The sequence below is a fragment of the Globicephala melas genome, chromosome 20, assembly GCF_963455315.2.
Source record: "Globicephala melas chromosome 20, mGloMel1.2, whole genome shotgun sequence".
NCBI classification, from domain to species: domain Eukaryota; kingdom Metazoa; phylum Chordata; class Mammalia; order Artiodactyla; family Delphinidae; genus Globicephala; species Globicephala melas.
The window spans coordinates 17,910,527-17,932,278 of NC_083333.1; the positions used below are offsets into that span (position 1 = coordinate 17,910,527).

At 57.3% G+C, this 21,752-nt stretch overlaps 1 protein-coding gene across 1 annotated transcript in view; it reads left to right on the forward strand.

The window, feature by feature from the left end:
• The first annotated feature begins 467 nt into the window (after nucleotides 1-467).
• LRRC75A (leucine rich repeat containing 75A) overlaps nucleotides 468-21,752 on the forward strand; it is a 36,713-nt gene continuing 15,428 nt past the window's right edge. Inside the window, exon 1 of the mRNA XM_060290979.2 lies at nucleotides 468-719. Coding sequence (XP_060146962.1) covers nucleotides 468-719 — 252 coding nt within the window. The remainder of the gene's footprint in view (nucleotides 720-21,752) is intronic.

A 21,752-nucleotide genomic window follows, 5' to 3' on the forward strand; every position in this document is an offset into this window, starting at 1 on the left:
TCTGGGGAGAGTGGTGCCGGCCGGGAGGGAAGCCCCCGGCCGCCCCCTTCGCCCCGCGCCACCGCCCGGGAGGCGCAGCGCGGCAGCCGGCAGGGGGCGCGGCGCGGGGACCACACGGAGGGGGCGCCGGGCGGCCCAGCAGGAGCGGAGGAGCGGGGAGGGGAGGAGGGGGGCACGCGAGGCCTGGGAGGCGCGCGGCGGCGGAGCCGGGGGCGGGGCGGCCAGGCCGGGGCGGGGCCGGCGGGCGGGCGGCGAACGCCGGGGGAGCGCGCCCGGGGAGCGCGGAGGAGGAGCGCGGACGCCGCCGCCGCCCCCGCCCGCCCGCGCGCAACAGTTCCCCGAAAGTTGCCGCCCGGGAGGCGCGCGCGCCGGGCGGCAGAGGGGCGGGCGGAGGCGGCGGCGGCGGCGGCGGCGGCGGGGACGCGGCGTCGCGGCCCGCCGCGGAGAGCGCGGGCGGCGGCGGCGGCATGGGCACCCGGCAGACCAAGGGCAGCCTGGCGGAGAGAGCCAGCCCCGGCGCGGCGCCCGGCCCCCGCCGCGAGCGGCCCGACTTCTGGGCGTCGCTGCTGCTGCGCGCCGGGGACAAGGCGGGGCGCGCGGGCGCCGGCTCGGGGCTGCCCCCCTACCACCGGCGCGTCGGCATGGTCCAGGAGCTGCTGCGGATGGTGCGCCAGGGCCGGCGGGAGGAGGCGGGGACGCTGCTGCAGCACCTGCGCCAGGTGAGCGCCGGGAGGGGGCGCGGGGGTGCCCCGCCCCTTCCCGCAGAGGCCCCGGAGCGCCGAGGGGCACCGCCCGGGCCCCTGCTCGCGGGGATGGAGCCCGGTCTCGCCGCAGGTGCCTCGACGCTGACCCTGAATTCGAGGCCTCAGGACAGGGCGGAGGAAGGCTGGCCCGGTGAGGCCCGGCTGAGAGGGACCTGTTGGAATAATGTCCCCGCTTCAGTCCTCCGCAGGCAAGGACTGAAGGAGGAGGAGGCTGGTCCCGGGGACGGTTCGTGGGAGGGGATGCCTGCCTGGGCCGAGGCGCTTTTCTTCCCCTCTACCCACCGGCAGTCACCCCCGTCAGGGGTCCTCAAGGAATGCGCAGTCGTCAGCTTCCCCAGGGGGCGTCCAAGGGCGCAGCCCTGGGGCTGGTGAGATAGATGCCAGTCCCCAGGGGCTTTGCCCACCCGGGAGGCCTCCTGGAGAAGAGGCGTCCCGGATGGCGGTTCGGGTGGGCGACAAGGTTTTCTCTCCTGTGACTAACTTTGGCAGGCGCTCAGCCGGGGGCCCCCGCGGAGCAGTGGAGGGGGGCGGGGGGGGGCTGGACTGGGTTCCTGCGTGACTGTCTTTATCTGCAGGGACTTCAGGAGGCTGCCTGCACTGTGCCCTCAGCCTGTTCCCGTCCCTGCCCCGCTGGTTAGGGACCGTCCTTGCACATCTGGCTTGTCTCCTCTGCTTTGGGGCTGCCATGGGGCTGACGCTGTCCCCCACCTCTCTTTGGCTTTTTTCCTTCCTCACTTTCTTTTGAGGGAGGGGACGGCCTGCTCCGTGGATTTTGTGGAGTCGCAGAGAGGCAGGAGGGTGCACCTCCTGCATCCCCGGAGGTTGTCTTGGCGGGGCTTTGTGAGGGTAGCTGAGTCCAAGCCCGTATTCTTGCTAGATTGACCCCGTTAGTGGTGGAGTCCGGAGGGGATGGGGGAGGGGGCCTCTCGGGTGGCCTTTCTGAAGTTCTTCCATCACTGATGAGAGAGGCTGTAGGAGAACCTTCCCGGGAGGAGCTTCCAAAATCGAATCAGAGCCACATCCCTCCTGGAGTCTGCAGCAGACCCCCAACCCCCTTTATATGTGGTGTGGGTTACCCTGGAGTGTATGTTCCCAAGGTGTGTGCTGTACAGGGAGAGGGAAGCAGAGGCTTCTGCTCTGGCCTCCACTTTCCCAAACAGCGTCCGGAAGGCTGCCTGAGATGCCACTGGATCCCCAGGTGCCTTCTCTTGAGACCAGTCATCAAAGAAAGATGACATTCCACACCACATAACTTTCTTGGTGTGTATTTCTTTGTCTTTCAAAAAACTGGAAACCAGTGTATGGCCTCTGTGGAAACTGTTTTGCTTTCAAACGGCATAATGGATTTTCCAGACCATCATATCCATTTGCACAGCAGACAGTGAGAAGGTTTTTCTGATCATGTGCTGTTCCCTCGCACCGGGGTGGGTGCTTCGGAGGATTCAGGACCGTGGAGGGGCTGACGGTGGAGGTCCAGACAAGCCCTTCTGGGAGGGTGAAAGAGCACAGTGCCGCCAGTCGGTCCGCTGGGGCCTGCGGGTGAGGCAGACCCTCGAGGCTGAGTGTGATTCCACATCCTGGGGAAGCTCGTTTCGGAGAGTAGATGCGTCCCTGTGACCCCCACAGGGTCCCTGAGACAGAGAGCATTTCCGGAGAGTGTCTTGTTGGTGTCCTGACACCCTTCTCAGTGGCAGGACTGCGAGGGCTGATGGAGGGCAGAGGTTAGCCAGGCTCACCCTTTTCTGTGAAAGCAGCAGCATAACTTGCCCTCCAGTTCCAGCCATGTGCTGGGCTTTCCTGACCTCTGGGTAAGGTCTGTGGGCCTCTCTGGAGCCAGTGGCGGGCCTGCCCAAGGCGCCTGGAGAGCTGTGTTGCCTAGAACTTGCAGATCAGGGCCCCTCCAGGAAGTGGTGGTGGGCCCTGGGCGGTGTGGGAGGGGAGCCCCGGGCGTCCAAATGTCTGTGAGAAACCAAGAGGTGGTTTTTTAGGACCCTGAGGCTGTTTGGAGGAACGTAGAGCTGCATCTGTGCTGTGCACTGAAGTGGCTTTCTCCTAAATCGTATTTTCCTTTCCAGTTTCCTCCTCTAGGCTGGAGGTGGTGATGTTCAGAAAGGGAATGAGAAGTCACTGAGAGAGGTGCAAACACCCGGGGCCTCAGCGGGGGGGGGGGGGGGGGGGGGGACCAGCAAGGCCTCATCAGTAACAGTGGGCAGAGGCGGGGTGTGCAGAGCTCAGGGGCTGGTCCTGCTGGGATGCTGTCCCAACCCCACAAGGCGCAGGGTGGCGTTGATGAAGAGAAACAGGCGGAGACGGTGGCAGCCCGACAGCCACGGCGTCCGCACTTGCTCCTGTGTTTGACAACGTGTGTGGCTGCCCAGAGCCCGAGGGGGGAGGAGGCTGGAGGTCCTCAGTCCCTGTGGTTCTTCACCCCCTTGAGTCCGTGAGCTTTTTGTGGCCCTGAGAGAGTTCTAGACACTCTCCCCAGACCAGTGCAGCGACACTCACAATCTTGCAAGCACTGCGGAGGGTTCGCAGAGCCCAAGCTCAGGGTGTGCCCCCATCTGGGACCTCCCCTCCCCCGACCGTGTGACTTGCTACAGGCTCAGGGTGTGGGACTAGAGACCCCGAGACCACGTGTGGCAATTCACGGTGGGCTGAAGGATGGTGGCTGCCGCTTCTGAATCTAGGATTCTTTGCAACCTGAGATTTGGGGGGTGGTTTCCCTGATGGGAGACTCTCCAGCCTGTCCGAGCCTGTCCCTTGCCAGAGAGGAATCAGGAGACCTCCTTCATGTTAAGGATGCCGAGCTGTGCTGGGGGTGCAGGCAGGATGCCAGGAAGCTGCCAGCTGCCTGGAAGGAGCAGAGAGCCGCCCCCTTCCCTTTAGGAGCCGTGTCATCTCAGTAAGAGCCTGGGGCCAAGGGTCAGCTCGGGCAGCTTGCCTTCCGGTCCTCAGTCTGCTTTGACCTTGGACCCAGCTGATAACCTCTGTGTGGTGTTTCCTTGTTTCCCAGAGGGTATCTGAGGTACTGAGCAGAGCAAATACTACAAAGTGTGTGACTCGTTCTCCCGGCCACGATAAGAAACAGGAGAATCTGCTTGGGGTCTGGGCGGGCTGCGGGCAGGGTCTCATACACTTTCTCCAGCCGGGCCCAGGATGTTTCAGATTCTGTCTACCTGACCAGGGCTCAGTCCAGGTCAAAAGCTCACTGCAAGTTCAGAAGCAGTGTGGGGCGGCGTGGGGATGAAAGAAGTCAGCTGTGGATAGAAGAGGCCGCTCCTCTCCCCTCCCCCGGCCCCGTTCCTGCAGGCCTCACCCGTCCCCAGATGTTGCTTCCTAAGTCTTAGGCTCACACTTGCCATCTTCAAGGAGCCCTGGGGAAGAAGTAACCTTTAGTCATGGAGAGAGGGCAAGTGCCGAGCTACAAGGGAGGTGGGGTGTCATCTCTTCAGAGCAGTGGTCTCTCTGAGTCCCCAGATCCCAGACTGGGCCATCAGCCAGCTTCCTGGAGCACCAGAGGAAGGGCTCAGTTTCCCCGGGGCACCCCAGGCTGAGGTGGCTGCCTCCTCCCTGCTTTCCCATAAAGAGGGTCTGGTCGGGTTGGCTTATTGCCCCTCAGTGTGGCGCAGCCCCGCTGAGCAGAGCTGTGCCAGGCTTAGCCCGACGCTGTGGCCCCTGGGAACGTGAGCCTCACCAGCAGTGCAGAAAGGAACCCTCAGCAACGAGGATGTCTGGCTGCCCCAGGAGGCTGGCTAAGGGGCGAGGACGCGGAGGGCCCTTGGGAACCTGGAGGTTGGGTGCTTTTTCCTCCGACAACCCCCCAAGAGGGTTGCTTAGGCGAGCAGCTTGGAAGGCCACCAGACAACGAGCAGGGAGCTCCCCACCCTCAGCCTCCATCTCGTTCTTCTCCACCTGGGATGCACTTCCGCATTTCCGCAGAATGCTCCTTACCTTTCCAAGGCCACCCTTCTGAGCCACGTCAGCCCAGGGCTCTGAGATCCGGGTGCCGGTTAGGCTGTGTGGATTTAATCGTCCCTACAGACGTAGTTTTCCCCGCTGTCCATTTTGTTTGTCAGGCTATGTCACATGCTCCCTGAGGGTGGAGACCCCACTACTGCCTTTGTGTTGAACACCAGCTGCTGCAACCGCGAGTGAGTCGTGTGCTGGGGATGCGCTGTCACGGCATGTCCTCGGCAAGCGCTTGGATCTGGGCTGTGCGTCCAGCGGCTTATTTGCCCGGCCGGCTGGTACGGTCGTGAGATCTGGCGAGTTTGCTGTCATTTGGTTGGATTCCTGGGAGCCGTGTCCATAGGGATCGGCTGTGGCCTGGCGGCCCGCCAGGCGGTGGTGTTCTTGGAGAGGGGAGTGGCATGGTGCCCGGCCTCCGAGGGCTCCGTGGGGATCCCGCTCGGCAGGTGCAGCGCAGGGCCTCTGCTGAGGTGGCGGGAGAGAGTGGAGCCTGACTGGAGGCTGGCCTCCACGTTCCTCACTCGCTGCTTGTGCTGAATCATGTTTGTTCCATCCGCAAAGAGAAACCTGCCTTTTTAAACGCTGCTGCTCTCTGACCGGGCTGGGCATTTCCAGGGCTGCAGAAGCAGGAGGAATCCCATGCCAGGGCCTGCTCTACTGGTTTCCAAGGCCAGGACACGGCCACCTCAGTATGGCCGGGGGGCGGGGAGACGGCAGGGCCGGGGCTGGGCCAGCTATCCTGGCTTCAGGTCTGGTGCGGAGGGGGCCCTCTGCTAGAGCTAATGCCCGCCCCCTCAGAGATACCCACAAACAGCCTGGGCTCCACCGCGGACCCCCACCCCCCCGCCTTGCCTAACGCCGCCTTGGGGCATCGGGGCACCCTCCCCTTGCCCAGAGTCATTTCATTTCCAAGTGCACTTTGCTGGCAGAGGCCACAGATCGTATACCGGGCACAGGAAATCCTTGAGAGGATTTTAAGCTTGTCCTCAGGGACGCTCCCCACCCCCCCACAGTGTCCTCGCTCAGGAGCCAGCAGGGTCTGGCTCAGACCTCTCGAGTCATCCTGCCAGTAACCGGAGGCATTGTTGGTACAGCCTCCCCCATCCTCAGGGTTCCAGCGGCTGCGCCAGTCCGCCCACACAGCCCACACACGCCTGCAGGCCGGAGCCACCTGCAGAAGGGTTATCCAGGTGATTAGGGTTTCTCCCCATCGGGGTGCCCAAGGGGTGGGGTCAACATCTGGGGAGATCCCCACCCCAAGTGGAGGTGTCAGCCAGCCGTCTGCCCCCGTCACTTTCCCGCCAGGAGCAGCACCGTGGGCGGCCTGTGAGAAGGGTGACCCCCCCACCCTATGCTGCGTGCCCTGGCCCTCCGGCTGTGTCACATCCACTCTCCTCAGGAGAAACTGGGGGTGGGAGCCGTTGTGTAAACCGGCGGGCCCCATCACTGTCGCTGGGAGAGTCCGCTGTTCTGATGAGAGCAGTGACCTTGACGGGCCAAGTGGGGCGGGGGGCCGGGCCTTACAGTGCCTGCTTTCCTCCCCACCCCACCCACTGGCCCGAGCAGAGCCCACGTGGCTCTCTGGGAACATTTCCCAGCCTTTTTTTTTTTTTTTAACTTTTATTAGCTCAAACTCCTGGCTGCTGCAGCCATATGGAGTTCTGCCGAAGGCTGCTGCTCAAGGGATGTGGCATTTTGATGTTTCTAACTTCATCTTAACCAGGATAGACGCAGAGTGGGGCGAGAGTGGAGGATGTCAGTGTTTACCTGCAGGGTGGCCTTACGTTGGACCTGAGGTCTGTGCCCACCTCCAGGGCTGCCCCTGCCTGCTCTGGCCTCCGCCTCCCAGCCTCTGTCTGCCTCTCTCCTGCCCGCCTCCTGGGCCTTCTCTGTGTCTCTCCCTCTCCCTGGGCGAGAAGCAGACTTTTCGTCTCTGTTATTTGGCCCCATCTTGTTCAGCTTCCCTCTGCAGCCGCCACGCCCCAGCCTCCATGGCAGGAAGGCAGCCATGGGGGCCGTGAGAACTGGAGGGAGTCAGCGGCGGGGGGGTTGGTTGTCTGGTCTGGTCGGTGCCCGGTGCCTTGGGCGGGAGGTCAGGCGCTGGAGACACCCCTCCCGCCTGCGTGCTGCTTCCCAGCCCATAAAGCATTTTCTCCTGTTTATTTTGCTCCTTAAATAGTCTTGTGAGGTCAGCAGCATATTGCTTAAAGCAAAAAAGGGTGGGTTTTCTTTTTTAATATTATAAAAGCAGCGCATCATCATTGTACGAAAACAAGAAAATACAGATGAGCAAAACTAAGACCTGAGAGTGTTTCACGTGTCCCACGGTCTAGTGCCCGCTCTTCCAGGCAGTGGTCTAGGCCCCGGGAGGCAGAAGAGACAGTAGTAATTGTCCCCCCACCTCATGGAGGGGTTGTGAGGATCCAGGAGGCCGGTGCTGGTGCAGGTGCTTAGTGGGGCTCCGAGAAAGGGCTCCGCTCTGGTGGCCGCCTTCACTGGGAACTGGGGGGACCTCGGCTCTGGTCCCGGCTCAGGCTCTAACTTGCCAGCCCCTTCCCTTCTCTGGCCTCAGTTTCCCCACCAAGAAAGTGAAGGGCTGTGTGGCTGAGATGACCACTGAGGTTCCCTGTCACCACGCAGGTTCTACCAGGCTCCCGTGGATTCAGGGATGGACCCGTTCATTCCCACAAGAGCCGGATTCACAGTCGTGCACTGATGTCACTCCCTTGTCCCCACCTTGTACAAGAGCTGGGACACGGGGAGAGGCTTCTGGAGGGAAGCAGACCCCTGGGGCTGACCTCTGCACACCGGCACAAACCCTTCCTCCCTCGGGGCTCCCAAATGGACCAGGAGCTGGGCTGGGAGCTGCAGGGCGCCAGCCCCCCACTTCCTAGTTGGGACTTTGTCTCACCTGCCCTGCTTGGTCCCTCCCAGCGGTCCTGGTGCTCAGGCCTGTGCCTTTCCTGTCCACACCCCCTTCCCAGGCCCTTGGCCCCTTGGCCCCCTGTCCCCCAGCACGTTCTCCGAGTGGTACTTTTTCAGTGGTTTGTTTGTTAAAGTGGGATGATGTGGCAGTGGAGGCCCAGATGAAGTTGGAGGAGGTGGAGAGTGGAGCACAGCCCGAGGAGAGGGTGGTCCCCGCACAGTGGAGCGTGGCCACGCCCCTGCTCCCGGCAACCAAGGACTCTGGGGGCGTGAAGGCCATTCAGTGAGTGAGTCCAGGTGGCCCAGTGGTGCCTCATCGCTTCAGTCCTTCAGTGAGAGGTAAGGCAGCTCCTGGCCCATACAGGTGCCTTTGTGAGAAGTAGAAGAAGACACCTCTCTGGTTGGCAGAGACAAAGTCAAGGCTCGGTGAGTTCAGCCCCACCCAGACACCCTTGTGCAGTGTGCATCCTGCACAGCTGTACTTAGCATCCTTGGTGAAGGTGCACAGAAGTTCAGTCTTTATCAGCTGAAGCCAGTCAGGAGGCTCACCCCTTCTCCCATTTGCCCCCTCGGGCATGGCCTTCCTACATCACCTACGGCAGGGAACAGTGCAGTGTCAGCCAGAACATGATTTCTGCCTCTGAGCTGAACGCTTGCCCTCTCCCTCCTGAATCAGGGAGCTGAAACGATTGGGTATCTTCTTCTAGAAGGTTCCAGATCAACACTCCTGCCTCTCCAAGGGCGTTGGACAGATGCAAAGACATCAGTGAGTCTGGAGTGAGGCTCAGGGGGGAGCATCAGGGGGGACACAGGTAGATCAGAGAGTCCTTCCTTGCTGGGCTCCCAAGGACTCCAGCCCCTCGCCCATGTCCTGGGGACCAGGAATCCCTCCCCAGCTTCCCAGACTGTTTGCATCCCCGCCTCCGCTGATTCTGGGGGAAATTAGGTCTGGACGCTTGCACCCCCTGTGAATAACCTCCACGTCTCCAGATGAAATAACTCCCTTCAGTTTAGTTTTTCCTAGTACGAGCCAGTCTTCTGAACTTCTTATCATTCTCATCGGCCGATCTACGTTTTCTATTTTCTTCTGCAGTTGCGGAGTTTCGGGGTTTCCAAACAGCTGCCAGCCCAGGGACCATGGGAGGGGGGAGGTTCTCGGAGATGGAAGCTCAGACACAAGTTTCCAAGTTACCTGTTCTGAGAATTCCCATCTCTCCAGAAATCACCTGCTGGTTGAGAATCGGCCCAGTCAAGCAGGGGGAGAATAATAGAGATGTTTTCGGTGTGACACATCTCAGTGGGAGGCTGGACCACGCGCGAGGGCCCAGAAGTGGGCACTGTGAGGGGGCCAGAGGCTCAGGAAGTTGGGGGAGCAGGCCTGGAATAGGAGAGGGGGCAGCAGGATGGAACTGGAGAAACAGTTTTGGAAAGCTGGCAGGAGGTGGCCAGGAAACCCAAAGGAGCAGAGGCAGCTGGCTGGGGACGTGAGAGCCGGTGTGTTGCGCCTGGGCCAGGCTTTGGTGGGGAGACGCCACCAAGGAAATCCTGTGGGCAGAACCCAGGGACCCTGGGACCGGGAGAGAGACCTGGGACCCGGGCAGGAGGCTCTGGGCCTCCGCGGGCCTGTCACTTTGGCCCTTTCACTTCACCCACTTCCACCTCCAACCCGGCCCTCCCAGGGTCCCTGGAAGCTGTGGACAAACTCGGTGACCTCCCAGAGACCAGGCAAAGGCCCTCCCTCCCCAAGGACACTGCCCTTTGCAGCCTTTGAGGCTCACTGATTCTTTCTTGTTGCTGCTGGCTGTGGCCCCTGGTTCTTCCACTTGTGGGGCAGTGAGGCCCCGAGGCAGGGCCTTAAGATGGGGAAGAGTCCACCTGGCCAGGGCTCCTTCCCTGGGTCCACTCCTGCCCCACCCCCCGCTGCCCAGAGAAAAGGTCTTGGGGAAATCAGCTGAGCTGGAGCGCAGGCAGGCAGGGCCTCGCCGCGGCCGTGGACCTGGGGGACCTCTTACCCCTGCACTTGGGTGTGAGCTGCATTCGAGCTGGACTCCCTGTCCTGCGTGACTCATCTCTGCTCCCCCGGATTCTCGGAGGCTGTGCCCGGGCCTTGCCTCTGACCTAGAGATTTAAAGTGGTAAAGACCCCTAGTCTGGGGCGGGGTGGGGGGGGTTGATTTTATGTGCCGTCTCGGCGAGGCCATGGTACCCAGTTTTTGGTCAAATGTGAGTCTAGATACTGCCGCAAAGATATTTTTTAGATGAGATTAACGTGCAATCCGTCAACCTTGTGTAAAGCGGGTGACCTTGTGTAGTGTGGGTCGGCCTCAGGCGATCAGTTGAAGTCCCTTGAGAGAAAAGGCGGAGGAATTCTGCCCCAGGCTGCCTGCCTTCAGACCTGCCGGCTCCCACAGTCACTATTCCTCACACCCCCCTCTCTCTCTCACACACCCCTCTTATCAGGTCTGTTCCTCTGGAGAACGCCGACTGTTACACTTGTCTTCCAAGGGCTGACGTCTGGGGGAGGCGGGTAAGGAACTTCCGGAGGCCCCCGCGGCCCCCCGCACTGCCACTGGATCGCAACCCTCCGGTCCTCGACTTCTCACTCTGAGAAGTGGGCTGTCCCAGGCAGCCTGTCCTGCTTGGAAAGCAGGTTGTCAGCGAGCCAGAGGAGCCTTGAAGTCACTCCTCCACCCCTTCTTCTTCTGCATTTCCTTCCACAATGGACCAAACCTTTTATTTAAAATGGACAACAGTAACCACATGGAAAGACAGATGGGCTTAAATGCATTCACCAGAAGCCATCAACAAAGGATTATCTCCCAAGCACAGATCAGGAGGGGCGGGGGTGGATGACAGAGTGCTGAGAATCTGTGGAATGTAGGAGCGGGTGGACCTCAGGGACCTGCTGGCCCCAGCCTTTCTGCAGAATCATAAGCCCACAAGGTGCTCTGGGGAGCGGGAGGCTGGAAAATAAGTTTGGGAAGTAGCGCTAATGCTCCCAGCCTTTCCGTCTTAAAGCGGTGGCTGAAACGTTGTCGGACGGGAGCAGGGCGCAGGGGTGGGCGGCACGTGCCTGGGGCCACACAGTGACCTAGGGGCTACCTCAGGCCTGGAGCCTGGGGGGCTCCTGCCCCGCCCTGAGCAGAGCCTGGGTGGACCTGTGACCGCAGGGGGCGGAGCAAACCCTCTTCAGGCCTGCTGTGCCACCCGGCTGATTTTGTTTTTCTGAAGAGAAAGCAGCCTTTTATTTATTTGTTGCTACTGCCGTTTCTTGGATTTTAATTGCATTACACTTGGCAATGGTCAAACATCTGTTTCCAGAGGCCTGCTTTGTGCAGAGAGTGTCGTTTTTAAAGACCTCAAAGTTAAAACACAAATAACGTGCAGCCGTGAAGCCAGCACGCTGCGTGCTGGCGGGGAGAGCAGACCCACCAGGCACTTGTCACAGTTAAGGAGGGTCGCCTGCCAGGGTGCCCGCCTTCAAACCCTGCAGGGCCGGTGGTCGTGGAGGGGCAGGAGCCCCCAGCCGCCCCCCTGGGGGACGGCGGCCCTGCAGTGGGACGAGAGAACCGGCCTCGCCCCTCAGCGGGACAGGCAAGCGGGCAGGGCAGCGGCCCGAGGGGCAGCGCCCACCCTGGAGCCGGCGGGAGCAGCCTTGCCAGCAAGCAGGCCAATGCCAGCGGGTTTCTTTCAGGGAGAGGCCAACGCGGCGGTAGCTTTTATGACTTCTTCAGGTTTGCTTTGGTGTTTCTGAAGTCTGAGAGTGTGTGTGTGTGTGTGTGTGTGTGCGCGTGCGTGCGTGCGCGCGCGCCGGCGCGCCTCTGGCCTCCCTCCCCGGGGACGGGCTACACTGGACACACAAACACAAGGACAGCTGCCCGCCCGGACCTCGGCCTCATTGTCTTGTCCCTGGGAGGTTTATGGTGTCCTTGGGGCGTGTTTGTGCACACACACCACACACACACATACACGCACATATATACAGACACGCGCAGTACTCATGGGTGCTAGATTTTCTCAATTACGATTCAACATCCTGAACTAAAAATGTTAAAGCCTACTGTTTCCCTAAGATTTTAAGTCTAAGCTACAAATGCCGTTCTGTTTATGAACCTAGTAGATGTAAATAACCACATTTAAGGGTAGACGGCTTATAACTTGGTCAAGTTTCTTTCAATATCTTAGTGATTTCGCAAATTTAATATATCCAGTTTTCTTAAGTTTATAAGTAGCCGTCCTAAAAAGCGGGACTTTCCCAAGCTCCCGCACAGTTCTTAAAATGCATAAGCTTATAAATACGGTGAATATTAAATTCTGTTAGACATTTCGAAACTGGCACAAACTCGGCCAGATCCTCCTTCAGCGTCCTGCTTAAAATCATAAGCCTAAAGTCAGTTACTCACTTACCCCTCTCAGATTGGAATTGCAGGCCTCATCTGTTAGGTGATTCTCTGAAGTGTTACAAGTGTGTGAAGCGTCAGATTTATGAATTTCTGGGTGCATCTGAGCCGCATTACTCCAGTGTCTGCCGGTGTAATTCAACGCCTCCGGGGTTAAGAGGCAGCGGATGAGCCCAAGAGCCACCTTCTGTCCTCAGTACCCCGAACTGCGCCCCCTCCAACTCCCCTGTCCGGGCGGCTTCACCGCTGGGCTGGATTCTGTCTGCTGCTGCTCCTTTCATCCGTCCTCCCCTGTTCCTCCTGCCCTCAGGGCCCCACCTCTTCAGCTGTTTAGCAGTGTCCTCTTGGATGGAGAACACCCCACGCCCTTGGCTCCGGGATCGTGCATCCGAGGGGGCCCGAAGAAAGAGTCCTTAGCAGCGACCTTCCCTCCTGGTAGAGAACTCCTACTACAGCAGCACTAAGGGATCTCTCCCCACTGCTTACATAGTTCCAGTGTCTGTGAACTCACTACTTGATTTTTTTTAAATTGTGGTAAAGTGTAGATAACATAAAACTTACCATTTTAACCACTTTTACGTGTACAGGTCAGTGGCCTTAAGCACATGTACAGTGTTGTGCAACCATCCATCTACAGAGCGCTTCATTTTCCCAAACTGAAACTCTGTCCCCATTAAACACTAATTCCCCATCCCCTTCTCCCCAGCCCCGGCACCCTCCATCCTCCCTTCTGTCTCTATGGTTTGGACTCCTCTAGGGACCTCGTACGAGTGGAATCGTACAGCATGTGTCCTTCTGTTACCGCCATATTTCATTTAGCATCATGTCCTCCCGGTTCATCCTGTTGGAGTGCGTGTCAGGATTCCCTTTACCACTTGTTTTTAAATGTTCTTTCTTACACTGGGCTGGAAACCGTCTTAGGGGATGTGGTTCTATAGGGAGCATTTCTTTTTTTTTTTTTTTTTGGCTGTGCCACCCGGCTTGCGGGATCTTAGTCAACCCTGTCCAGGGATTGAACCCCGGGCCCTCGGGAGTGAAAGCACGGAGTCCTAGCCACTGGAGCGCCAGGAAATTCCCTACAGGGAGCATCTCTGACTAGCCCAGTCCCACCTCTGGGAGCAGACAGCAAAGGAGAGTGTGTCGGGGGTACACGCATCCAGAGAGGACCCAGGGCTGGTGGAAGCAGCAAGGAGGTTTCTGCCGATAACGGTCCCAGTTGCCCACAGCTGTGCTCCTGGCTGAGGTCAGCACAGGCCAGAGGAGGAAAGGGGTCCCCGCCCACTTGCCCTAACCTTTCCGCCTTGGTGCGTCCCCTGGGGAAAATGCCACCGCTGTTTCCATCCGCTGTATTAGTTTCCTAGGGCTGCCGTCACAGACGACCACTGTTTTGGTGGCTTCGAACGACAGAAACTTCTTCTCTCACGGCTCTAGAGACCAGAAGCCTCAAATCAAGGTGTGGGCAGGCCACCCTCCCTTGAGAGGCTGTCGGGAGAGTTCACTCTTCACCGCTTCAGCGGCTGGTGGCCCTGGCTGCATCCATCTTCCCATCCCCTTCTTCTCTGTGTCTGTCTCTTGTAAGGACACCTGGCGTTGGATTTAGGGCCCAACTGGGTAACCCAGGATGATCTCATCTTGAGATCCTTAATCTGCAAAGACCCTTTTTCCAAATGAGATAAATTCGCACGTTCTGGGGACTAGGGATGTGGAGTTGTCTCTGGGGCGCCGCCATTTAGCCCGGCGCATCCGTTTCCGTTTCTCACACGTGGTGTGTACCTTGCCCCAGGTGTCCCGTCCACCCCGTCCATCCCCGGCGGGACTCTGCCCACCTTCCTTAGAGGTCGTGGTCTTCATTCACGCGGAGCTCCTCTGGCTTCTCCCCTTGGCGGCTTCCTGGGGCTGCATCTCCCTGACAGCACCTGGCAGTTCCCGTCCCTCCCCTGGGAATCCCCGAGGCAGCCAGAATGTCAGGGGGGAGGGGACACGGAGACCGGTGGCCCAGGCAGGCCAGTACTGCAGACTGTGTCCCTCCCCCGGAAGAGTGGCCTCTGATGTTCCAGAGGAGGACCGCGTGCGATCACTGCCTCGTTATCGCCCCGCGCACGCGGGCTCCGGTGGCCTCAATGCAGCTGTCTACCTTTTCTGGTTAATATGCGGAGCCTGCTGCCTGCTCCTTCCCCGGGCAGGAGCCGTAGCTCCATGCCTGGAGGAGAGAGACAGACACAAGCGCATTTCCCGCAGGGCCTTCCTCCTGGGAACAGGCCCAAAACCTGGAACTTAAAAGGCAAGAGGGTGCTCGTGGTTTAAAATAGCGAGTGCGTGGCAGCCTGCTGAGTGGCTTCAGCCTAAAATACCTGCGGAGACACACCAAAAGCAGATGAAAATTCCTGAAAGCCAAGAAAGGTGGGCGGCTTGGGAGGAACCCCTTCCAGCTCTGAGACAGATGGAGCTGCCCCGGCTCCCCCCGGAAGCTGAGACCTCCCAGAGGAAGGGGAAGCCCCCTTCTCCCCAGTCGGAGGGAGTCGTCAGGCAGCTGCCCCTTTCCCACGCGAGCAGTGATTCGGGGGCAGAAACAGTACTGTTGAGCGCTGCCCTCACTGCACCTCCCCAGGCATCTGCGTGTATTTGGAGAAAGCCACCCTCAGACGCTACCTCCACCAGGCAGGCGGGAGAGAGGGAAACCCGCGAGCGGTGGCCGCTGGCAGTTCGGCGTGGCCCGTGGGCTCAGCCAGGGATGGGGAAGTCCTGGGATGTGGACACCACTGTGGGTTTCCACAGACTCCATCTTTGGAGTTTTGGCGGCCCAGGCTGTGGAGGTGGGCAAAGATGTCCCTTGCCAAGGTCAGAGTCACATTAGCTCAGTGTCCGGGGTGTGGTCCCCAGGCTGGGCTCCTTACAAACCAGAACCTGAGAGGTGGACTCAGCTCTTATCCAGGGAGGCAGCCGTGGGACAAGGTCAAGATTCTGGTTAAAATTCCAACGTATGGGTGTGGTTTTCACACCAACAGGCAGTTACTCGACACGAGCTGGGTGTCCTACAATTCAACTTGATTCTGATGCTCTCTACCCAGAGGTGGTGTCCGATCCCACAGGTTAAGGGGATCCCACAAGGCAGCTCCCCACTTCAGACTCTAATCACAAGTCCAGGTTGTTACCCGTGCTTCTGACCAATCAGCTATAGGTTGGAGGTTCTCACGACCCTCTCCTTGGGTTGGATTAATTTGAGTGGCTCACAGAACTCAGGAAAACATTTTACTCACTAGTTTATTATAAAAGGATGTAACTCGTGACTTCCCTCGTGGCGCAGTGGTTAAGAATCCACCTGCTGATGCAGGGGACACAGGTTTGGGCCCCAGGAAGATCCCACAGGCCGCGGAGCAGCTAAGCCCGTGCGCCACAACTACTGAGCCCGCGTGCCGCAACTACTGAAGCCTGTGTGCTGCAACTACTGAAGCCCGTGTGAACCTAGAGCCTGTGCTCTGCAACAAGAGAAGCCACCACAATGAGAAGCCCGTGCACCACAACAAAGAGTAGCCCCCGTGCGCCGCAACTAGAGAAAAGCCCGTGCACAGCAACCAAGACCCAACGCAGCCAACAATTAATAAATTAAAAAAAAAAAAAAGATGTAACTCAGGAGCAGCCAGATGGAAGAGAGGCACAGCACCAGGTGTGGAGAAGGACACGGAGCTTCCAGCCCTCCAGGTGTCCACTCTCCACACCTCCCCGTGCTCACTGACCCAGAAGCTCTCCGAACCCCACCCTCTGGAGAGTTTCTGGAGATTTCATCACATAGGCTCGACTGATTACCTCGGTCGCCATTGGTGACTGATTCTCTTCATCCCCTCTCCCCTCCCTGAGATAGGGACGGGACTGAAAGTTCCAACCTCTGATGACATGGTTGGTTCCCCTGGCCCCATCCTCAGGTGACCAAGGGGCCTTCCAAAAGTCACCTCATTAACAAAAATAAAGTCATTAAAAAAGTCATGTCTGGGTTTCCCTGGTGGCGCAGTGGTTGAGAGTCTGCCTGCCGATGCAGGGGACATGGGTTCGTGCCCCGGTCTGGGAAGATCCCACATGCCGCGGAGCGGCTGGGCCTGCGCGTCCGGAGCCTGTGCTCCGCAACAGGAGAGGCCGCAACAGTGAGAGGCCCGCGTACCGCAAAAAAAAAAAAAAAAAGTCATCTCATAACAAAAGACACCTTTGCCTCTCTCATCAGTTAGGAAATTCCGCAGGTTTTAGGAGCTCTGTGCCAGAAAGAGAACAAAGACCAAATATCTATTTCTTATTATAAATCACAACATCACACTAGACAGATGGTGGATGGGGGTCTCACTAGATCACCCCTCCTTCAGGGGTGAGCAAGTGGGGAAAATAACCCTGTGCGTCGGAGAAATACTGTGGAGGCTGGACCCTGACTCTGGAATGATCTACGGCAGGATCCAGGGGAAATGAACTTCGTGGGAAAAGAACAAAATGCCACGAAAAGAGGCAAAAAAGAGAAAAAAGACAGAGGGTGAGATGAAAAGGGAGATCGATGAGCGAAATAAGAATTGCAAGGACTCGAAACGCTGGCCAACACACAGTCCTGACTGGAAGCAGTGGGAGTGGCGTTGACGGTGCCAGACATGAGGTCAGTGGCAGAAGGCAAACCCTGCCCGTCCACGGGCGTGTGTTACGGGATGAACACGAGAAGAGGTCAGCTCAGAAGGCGCTCAGAGCCGGCATCCGCCCTCCTGATGAGACAGGCTATAAAAAGGTCCATGTTTGTAGATGGAATGACCCCAACACTGAAGGTAAATTCAAAGAAAACACCCACAACCAGATACACAGTGGTAAAAATTATAATAACCAATTACAATTGGTTGGCAATTGTAGTGGCCAACCAATTGGTGTGGCAGGCAGAAAAACAATGGCCAGGAACATGTGCTCCCTCGTATCTCAGGAAGGTGTCTGTTTTTGCCTGCCTAAGTGGCAGGACCTTTTTTTAAAATTTAAATTGTTGCAAAATGCACATCACATACAATTTACCATCTTAAATTAACCATTTCTACACTTGAGTATCGTTAAGCACATTCACATTGTTTTGCAACCGTCACCACCGTCATCCTCAGAACCCTTTTCATCTTGCAAAACTGAAACTCTGTCCCCAAGAAACAACTCCCCATCCTCTCTCCCCGAAAGCCCCTGGCACCCGCCGTTCTACTCTGTGTCTATGAAGTTGACTTCTCTGGGTACCTCATATGCGTGGAATCATCCTTTTGTGACTGATTTCTCTCAGCGTAATGTCCTCAAGGATCGTCCACAGTGTGGCATATGTCAGATCTCATTCCTTCTTATTCCATTGTAGACATATACCACACTTTGTTTATCCATGTGTCTGTAGAAGCTGATGGACACTTGGGTCGTTTCCACCTTTTGACCATTGTGAATAATGCTGCTACGAACATAGGCGTAGAAGGATCTGTCTGAGTCCCTGCTTTCAGATCTTTGGCATATGTACCCAGAAGTGGAGTCGCTGGGTCATACGGTAACTCTTTTTAATTTTTTGAAGGATCGCCGTGGTGTTCTCCACGGTGGCTGCACCACTTCACATTCCTACCAGCAATGCACAGGAGCTCCAGCTGTGTGTCCATCCTCATCAACACTGGCATCTTCTGGTTAGAGTGGGGCTGGCGGTGGCTTGAGCTAAGAACTGGATGAGCCAGAGAAGTTGATTTGATTCGTATTAGGAAGGGAAGGGCTGGGTGCTGAGAGGGTTTGCAGGGTCGAGATGAGCCGCTGAGGGGCAGGTGGGGTCTTGGGGGAGACACAAGGAAGGGATGTTAGGAGTTTTGGTGGGCTGTCCTGAGGGTGCCCTTTTGGTGACGTTGTAAGATTGTTGTAAAGACATCAGCTGCTTTTCGGGCTATGCTGTATGTTGAACTGATGTTCCTGGGAAGGGGACCGTGTGCTGAGACCGTCCAGGAGAGGCAGCTAGAGGTTATTGGCAAAGACAATCCCATGGACGTCTGGGCAGAAAAAGCAGCTAAAGACACAAAACCCAGGCTGCCTCAGAGTCACCTGCCATGCTGAGTACCAGGGGGCTACCGCGTTTTGAAGGTTAGTCTCTCTCTAGCCAGGTTGCCTTCAGGTGTGACGTTAACATAAAGGATTTTTCAGGTAGGCTAGAGCTCAGAAAATAACCACCCGTGTATTCATTCTGGATGACGTTCTCCGGCAGCGACGGCATGAGGTGCAGGTATGGGAGCAGCTCCAGGGAAGGGCTGAGCGGTGGCCCTGAACGCTATCGCAGTCCCAAAGACGTGCAAATCTGTGTTCAGACTGAATGCAAATGGCCAAATTTTATCATCGATAGAGTGCCTTTAACAATTAAAAAAAAACCCCACAAATTAAAACAATAAGAGCAGTGACCTGGATCTAAAATCTCTGATTATACCCATAAAGGCCAAGAAGAGGAGAGGCTGGCGGTCAGGCAAGTGTCAAAATTCCCCGCTGACCCTCCACCCCAAGCGCTGCCGAGGTCCTGGGGGCCCCCTCTGAAGCTGCCCGGGGTCCCCACGGTGCCAGCTCACTAGTTCGGGGCCAGCCCCCGAGATTGATATCGCTTCTGCTCCCAGACACCAGAGACGAGCTGTGGGCATGGGCGGAGCTTCCTCTCCCAGACCCCCCCCCCCACCCCGCTCCACCGCCAAAACCACACCCGCATCAACAGGGAGCCTCGCTGAGGGTCGGAGTGACGGGAGAGAGCACAGCAGGGAAGCTGCACCCTCCCCAGGGGCTCCCTGGCTCCTCGCCTGGCTCAGCTTAGCCCCTTTCTCCCAGGGTACCCCATGCTTCTAGCGCTGCGGTTCTCCAGCTGTTTTCGGTATCAAGAGCCCTCTTTATTTTTTCTAATTTAATTGTTTTTGTTTTGTTTCTGGCCATGCTGCGCGGCGTGCGGAACTTCCCCCACCAGGGATCAAACCCACGCCCCCTTGAGCGGAAGCGCAGAGTCTTAACCACTGGACCACCAGGGAAGTCCAAGAGCCCTCTTTATACTTTTTTAACTCTTTTAAATTGAGATATAATTGACCTATAACATTGTTTAAGGCCCACAGTGTATTGACTTGATACATTTATATTGCAATGTGGTTGCAATTGTTGCGTTAGCCAACACCCCTGTCTTGTCCCATAAATATCACTTCTTCTAGTGTTGGTAACAATAGTTTTGTTGTCTTTCATAGTTGTACTGTGTACTGTGGAGACTTCCAGGACTTATTTTTCTTCTAGTTGCAAGTATGTACCTTTAAACACCCTCTCCCATTCCCCTACCCCCCAGCCCCAATCCACTCTGTTTTTCAGAGTTCTTCTTAGGTTCCACATATAAGTGAAATCATGCAGTATTTGTCTTTCTCTGACTTACCTCACTGAGCATAATGTCCTCAAGGTCTATCCACGTTGTTGCAAATGGCAGGGTTTCTTTCTTTCTCGCGGCTGAATAGTATTCCATTGTATATATAGACCACAACTGCTATATCCAGTCTTAGGTTGATGGGCACTTAGGTTGTCGCCGTGTCTTGGCTGTTGTGAATAACGCTGCGGTGAACATGGGAGTGGAGATATCTCTTTAATAGTACGTTTTCATTTCCTTTGGATATATACCCAGAAGTGGGATTGCTGGATTGTATGGTAGTTCTGTTTTTAATTTTTTGAGGAACCTTTATACTCTAAATTATGGAGGACCTCAAAGAGGTTTTCTCTCTGTGGGTCATATCTTATAAATGCTATCTGCTGTGTAAGAAATCAAAACAAAAATATTTTAAAGATTTATTTATGTATTCATTTAAAGTTAATAAGCTTGTAATGTGAAAGAAATTTTTGTGAAAATAACTATATTTTCCAAAAGAAAAAATATAGTGAGAAGAGCGGCATTGTTTCATAGTTGTGTGACTCCCTTTCGTGTGTGGCTGGCTTAGTAGAAGACAGCTGGATTCTCACACGCACTGCTTCTGCATTCGGTGTCTTGCAGTAGGTTGTTCTGGTTGAAGTCTACAAAGAAAATGTAGCATCGTGCTGCTGTGTCACTGGAAAAGAGGCCCTCACAGAGGCCCTGGAAGGGTCTTGAGGACCCCCTTCACACTTTGAGAAATACTGTGAATCTCTGCTCGCTTTTTGGAAAGCCGTACCCCTCACTCTTCCCACTGGAGTGAGTCCCCAAACCTGGTTCTTCAAGCTTCAGTAACACGGGAGCCCCACTTCTTCGAGGTGACACGTGCTTGCCGTTCACCCTCTTGGTCGCAGGCCAGCGACACTGTCCGTGCCAAGCTGCCCAGAGCAGTGACTCGGGCTGGTGTTCCCAGGTTTTCTGATCGGGGACAGACCACACGCACAGGTCCCAGAGATAGTACCATTTAGATTCGCAATGAGGAATCCAGGAGTCTCCTCGGTGCCTGGTTTTTGCAAGGCAGGCCAGCCCCTCCAAGGCCAAGGCAGTTGCCCGGGGCAGCCTGGAGGAGCCGCACGTGGATTTGGTTCTTCCACCCCCGCATTCCCCCACCCCGACGGGCAGCCAGGGCAGAGCGGAACACTGAGGTCCCCGGTGGGCAGGGTCGGTGGCACTGTCAGTGCAGTCATGACACATTTGTCCCCAGTGTGGGTGACAATGTGGGTGGCTTGGTGGGTGACTCGGAGAGGACACCAAGGACGCCAGACGTGGCCCGAGGCCCTCAGGACATGTGAGGTGTCTGAAAGCCGCACAAGCATTCCGGGGGCCTAGGTGGGGTCGAAGTAAAGGAGTAAAGCGATAGATAAAAGCGCAGCAGCGTCTGTCGGGCCCCCATCTGGGTCTCCCTGTTGCAGCTTCTTGTAACCCGGAGCCCTGGGACCTCCGGGAGCCCCACCCCAGCTGGAATTCACAGGGCGGGCGGTGGCCATGACTCACACGTAACTTACCCAGAGCACGGGAGCAGAGCCACATCTGCCTTCCTGGGGAGACCCCCTCCCTACCCCTTCCCTTCCTCCCACCCTCTGCCCCCTCCCCAGCCACAATTCCATGACCCCAGACAACAGCAGCAGCATGGAGAGAGGGACCCACTGTCAGCAGGCTGGGCGCCCAGACTGACAGGGAGGGTGGGGACATGCAGGGCGGGACGTGGCAGGGGGCCGGGGGGGGGGTGCTGGGGAAGGACAGTTTACATCTTCCCACACCTGCCCCAGCGTCCTGGGTTAGCAGCTAGGGTTTTCTTGGTCCTTCCAGGATGGGATGGCCTCTACTGGCCTGGGAAGGAGGGGAGTGGGAAGACGGGGCAGGGCTGGTAGGAACCCAAGAAACCCAAGCAGCCATCCAGTCCCAGGGTTTCAAACTTCTCTGACAACAGAACTACTTTAAAAAACAGAAACAAACAAACAGAAACCCTGAAGGGCAGCCAGAGAGCTGTTCTGCGGAGAGCTGGGCCCAAAGCCTTGGGCCTCTCTCCATCATCATCAGCCCCAAGGTCTTGGGACACGGCTCAGTAACTACGAGTGTGGTCCGTTTGCCCATTTCACAGATGGGGAAATGGACCCCAGGGGGGAAGAGGTCTCTCGTCCACGTATTGACAGCCTGAATTCCGCTTCCTATATTCCCAGCCTCTCCTACCACACAGAGGGCAGCGCCGGAGTCTGCACTTTGCTTGGTGACAATTAGCGTCCCCGCGGCCCCGGCACGCCCTGCTGACCGT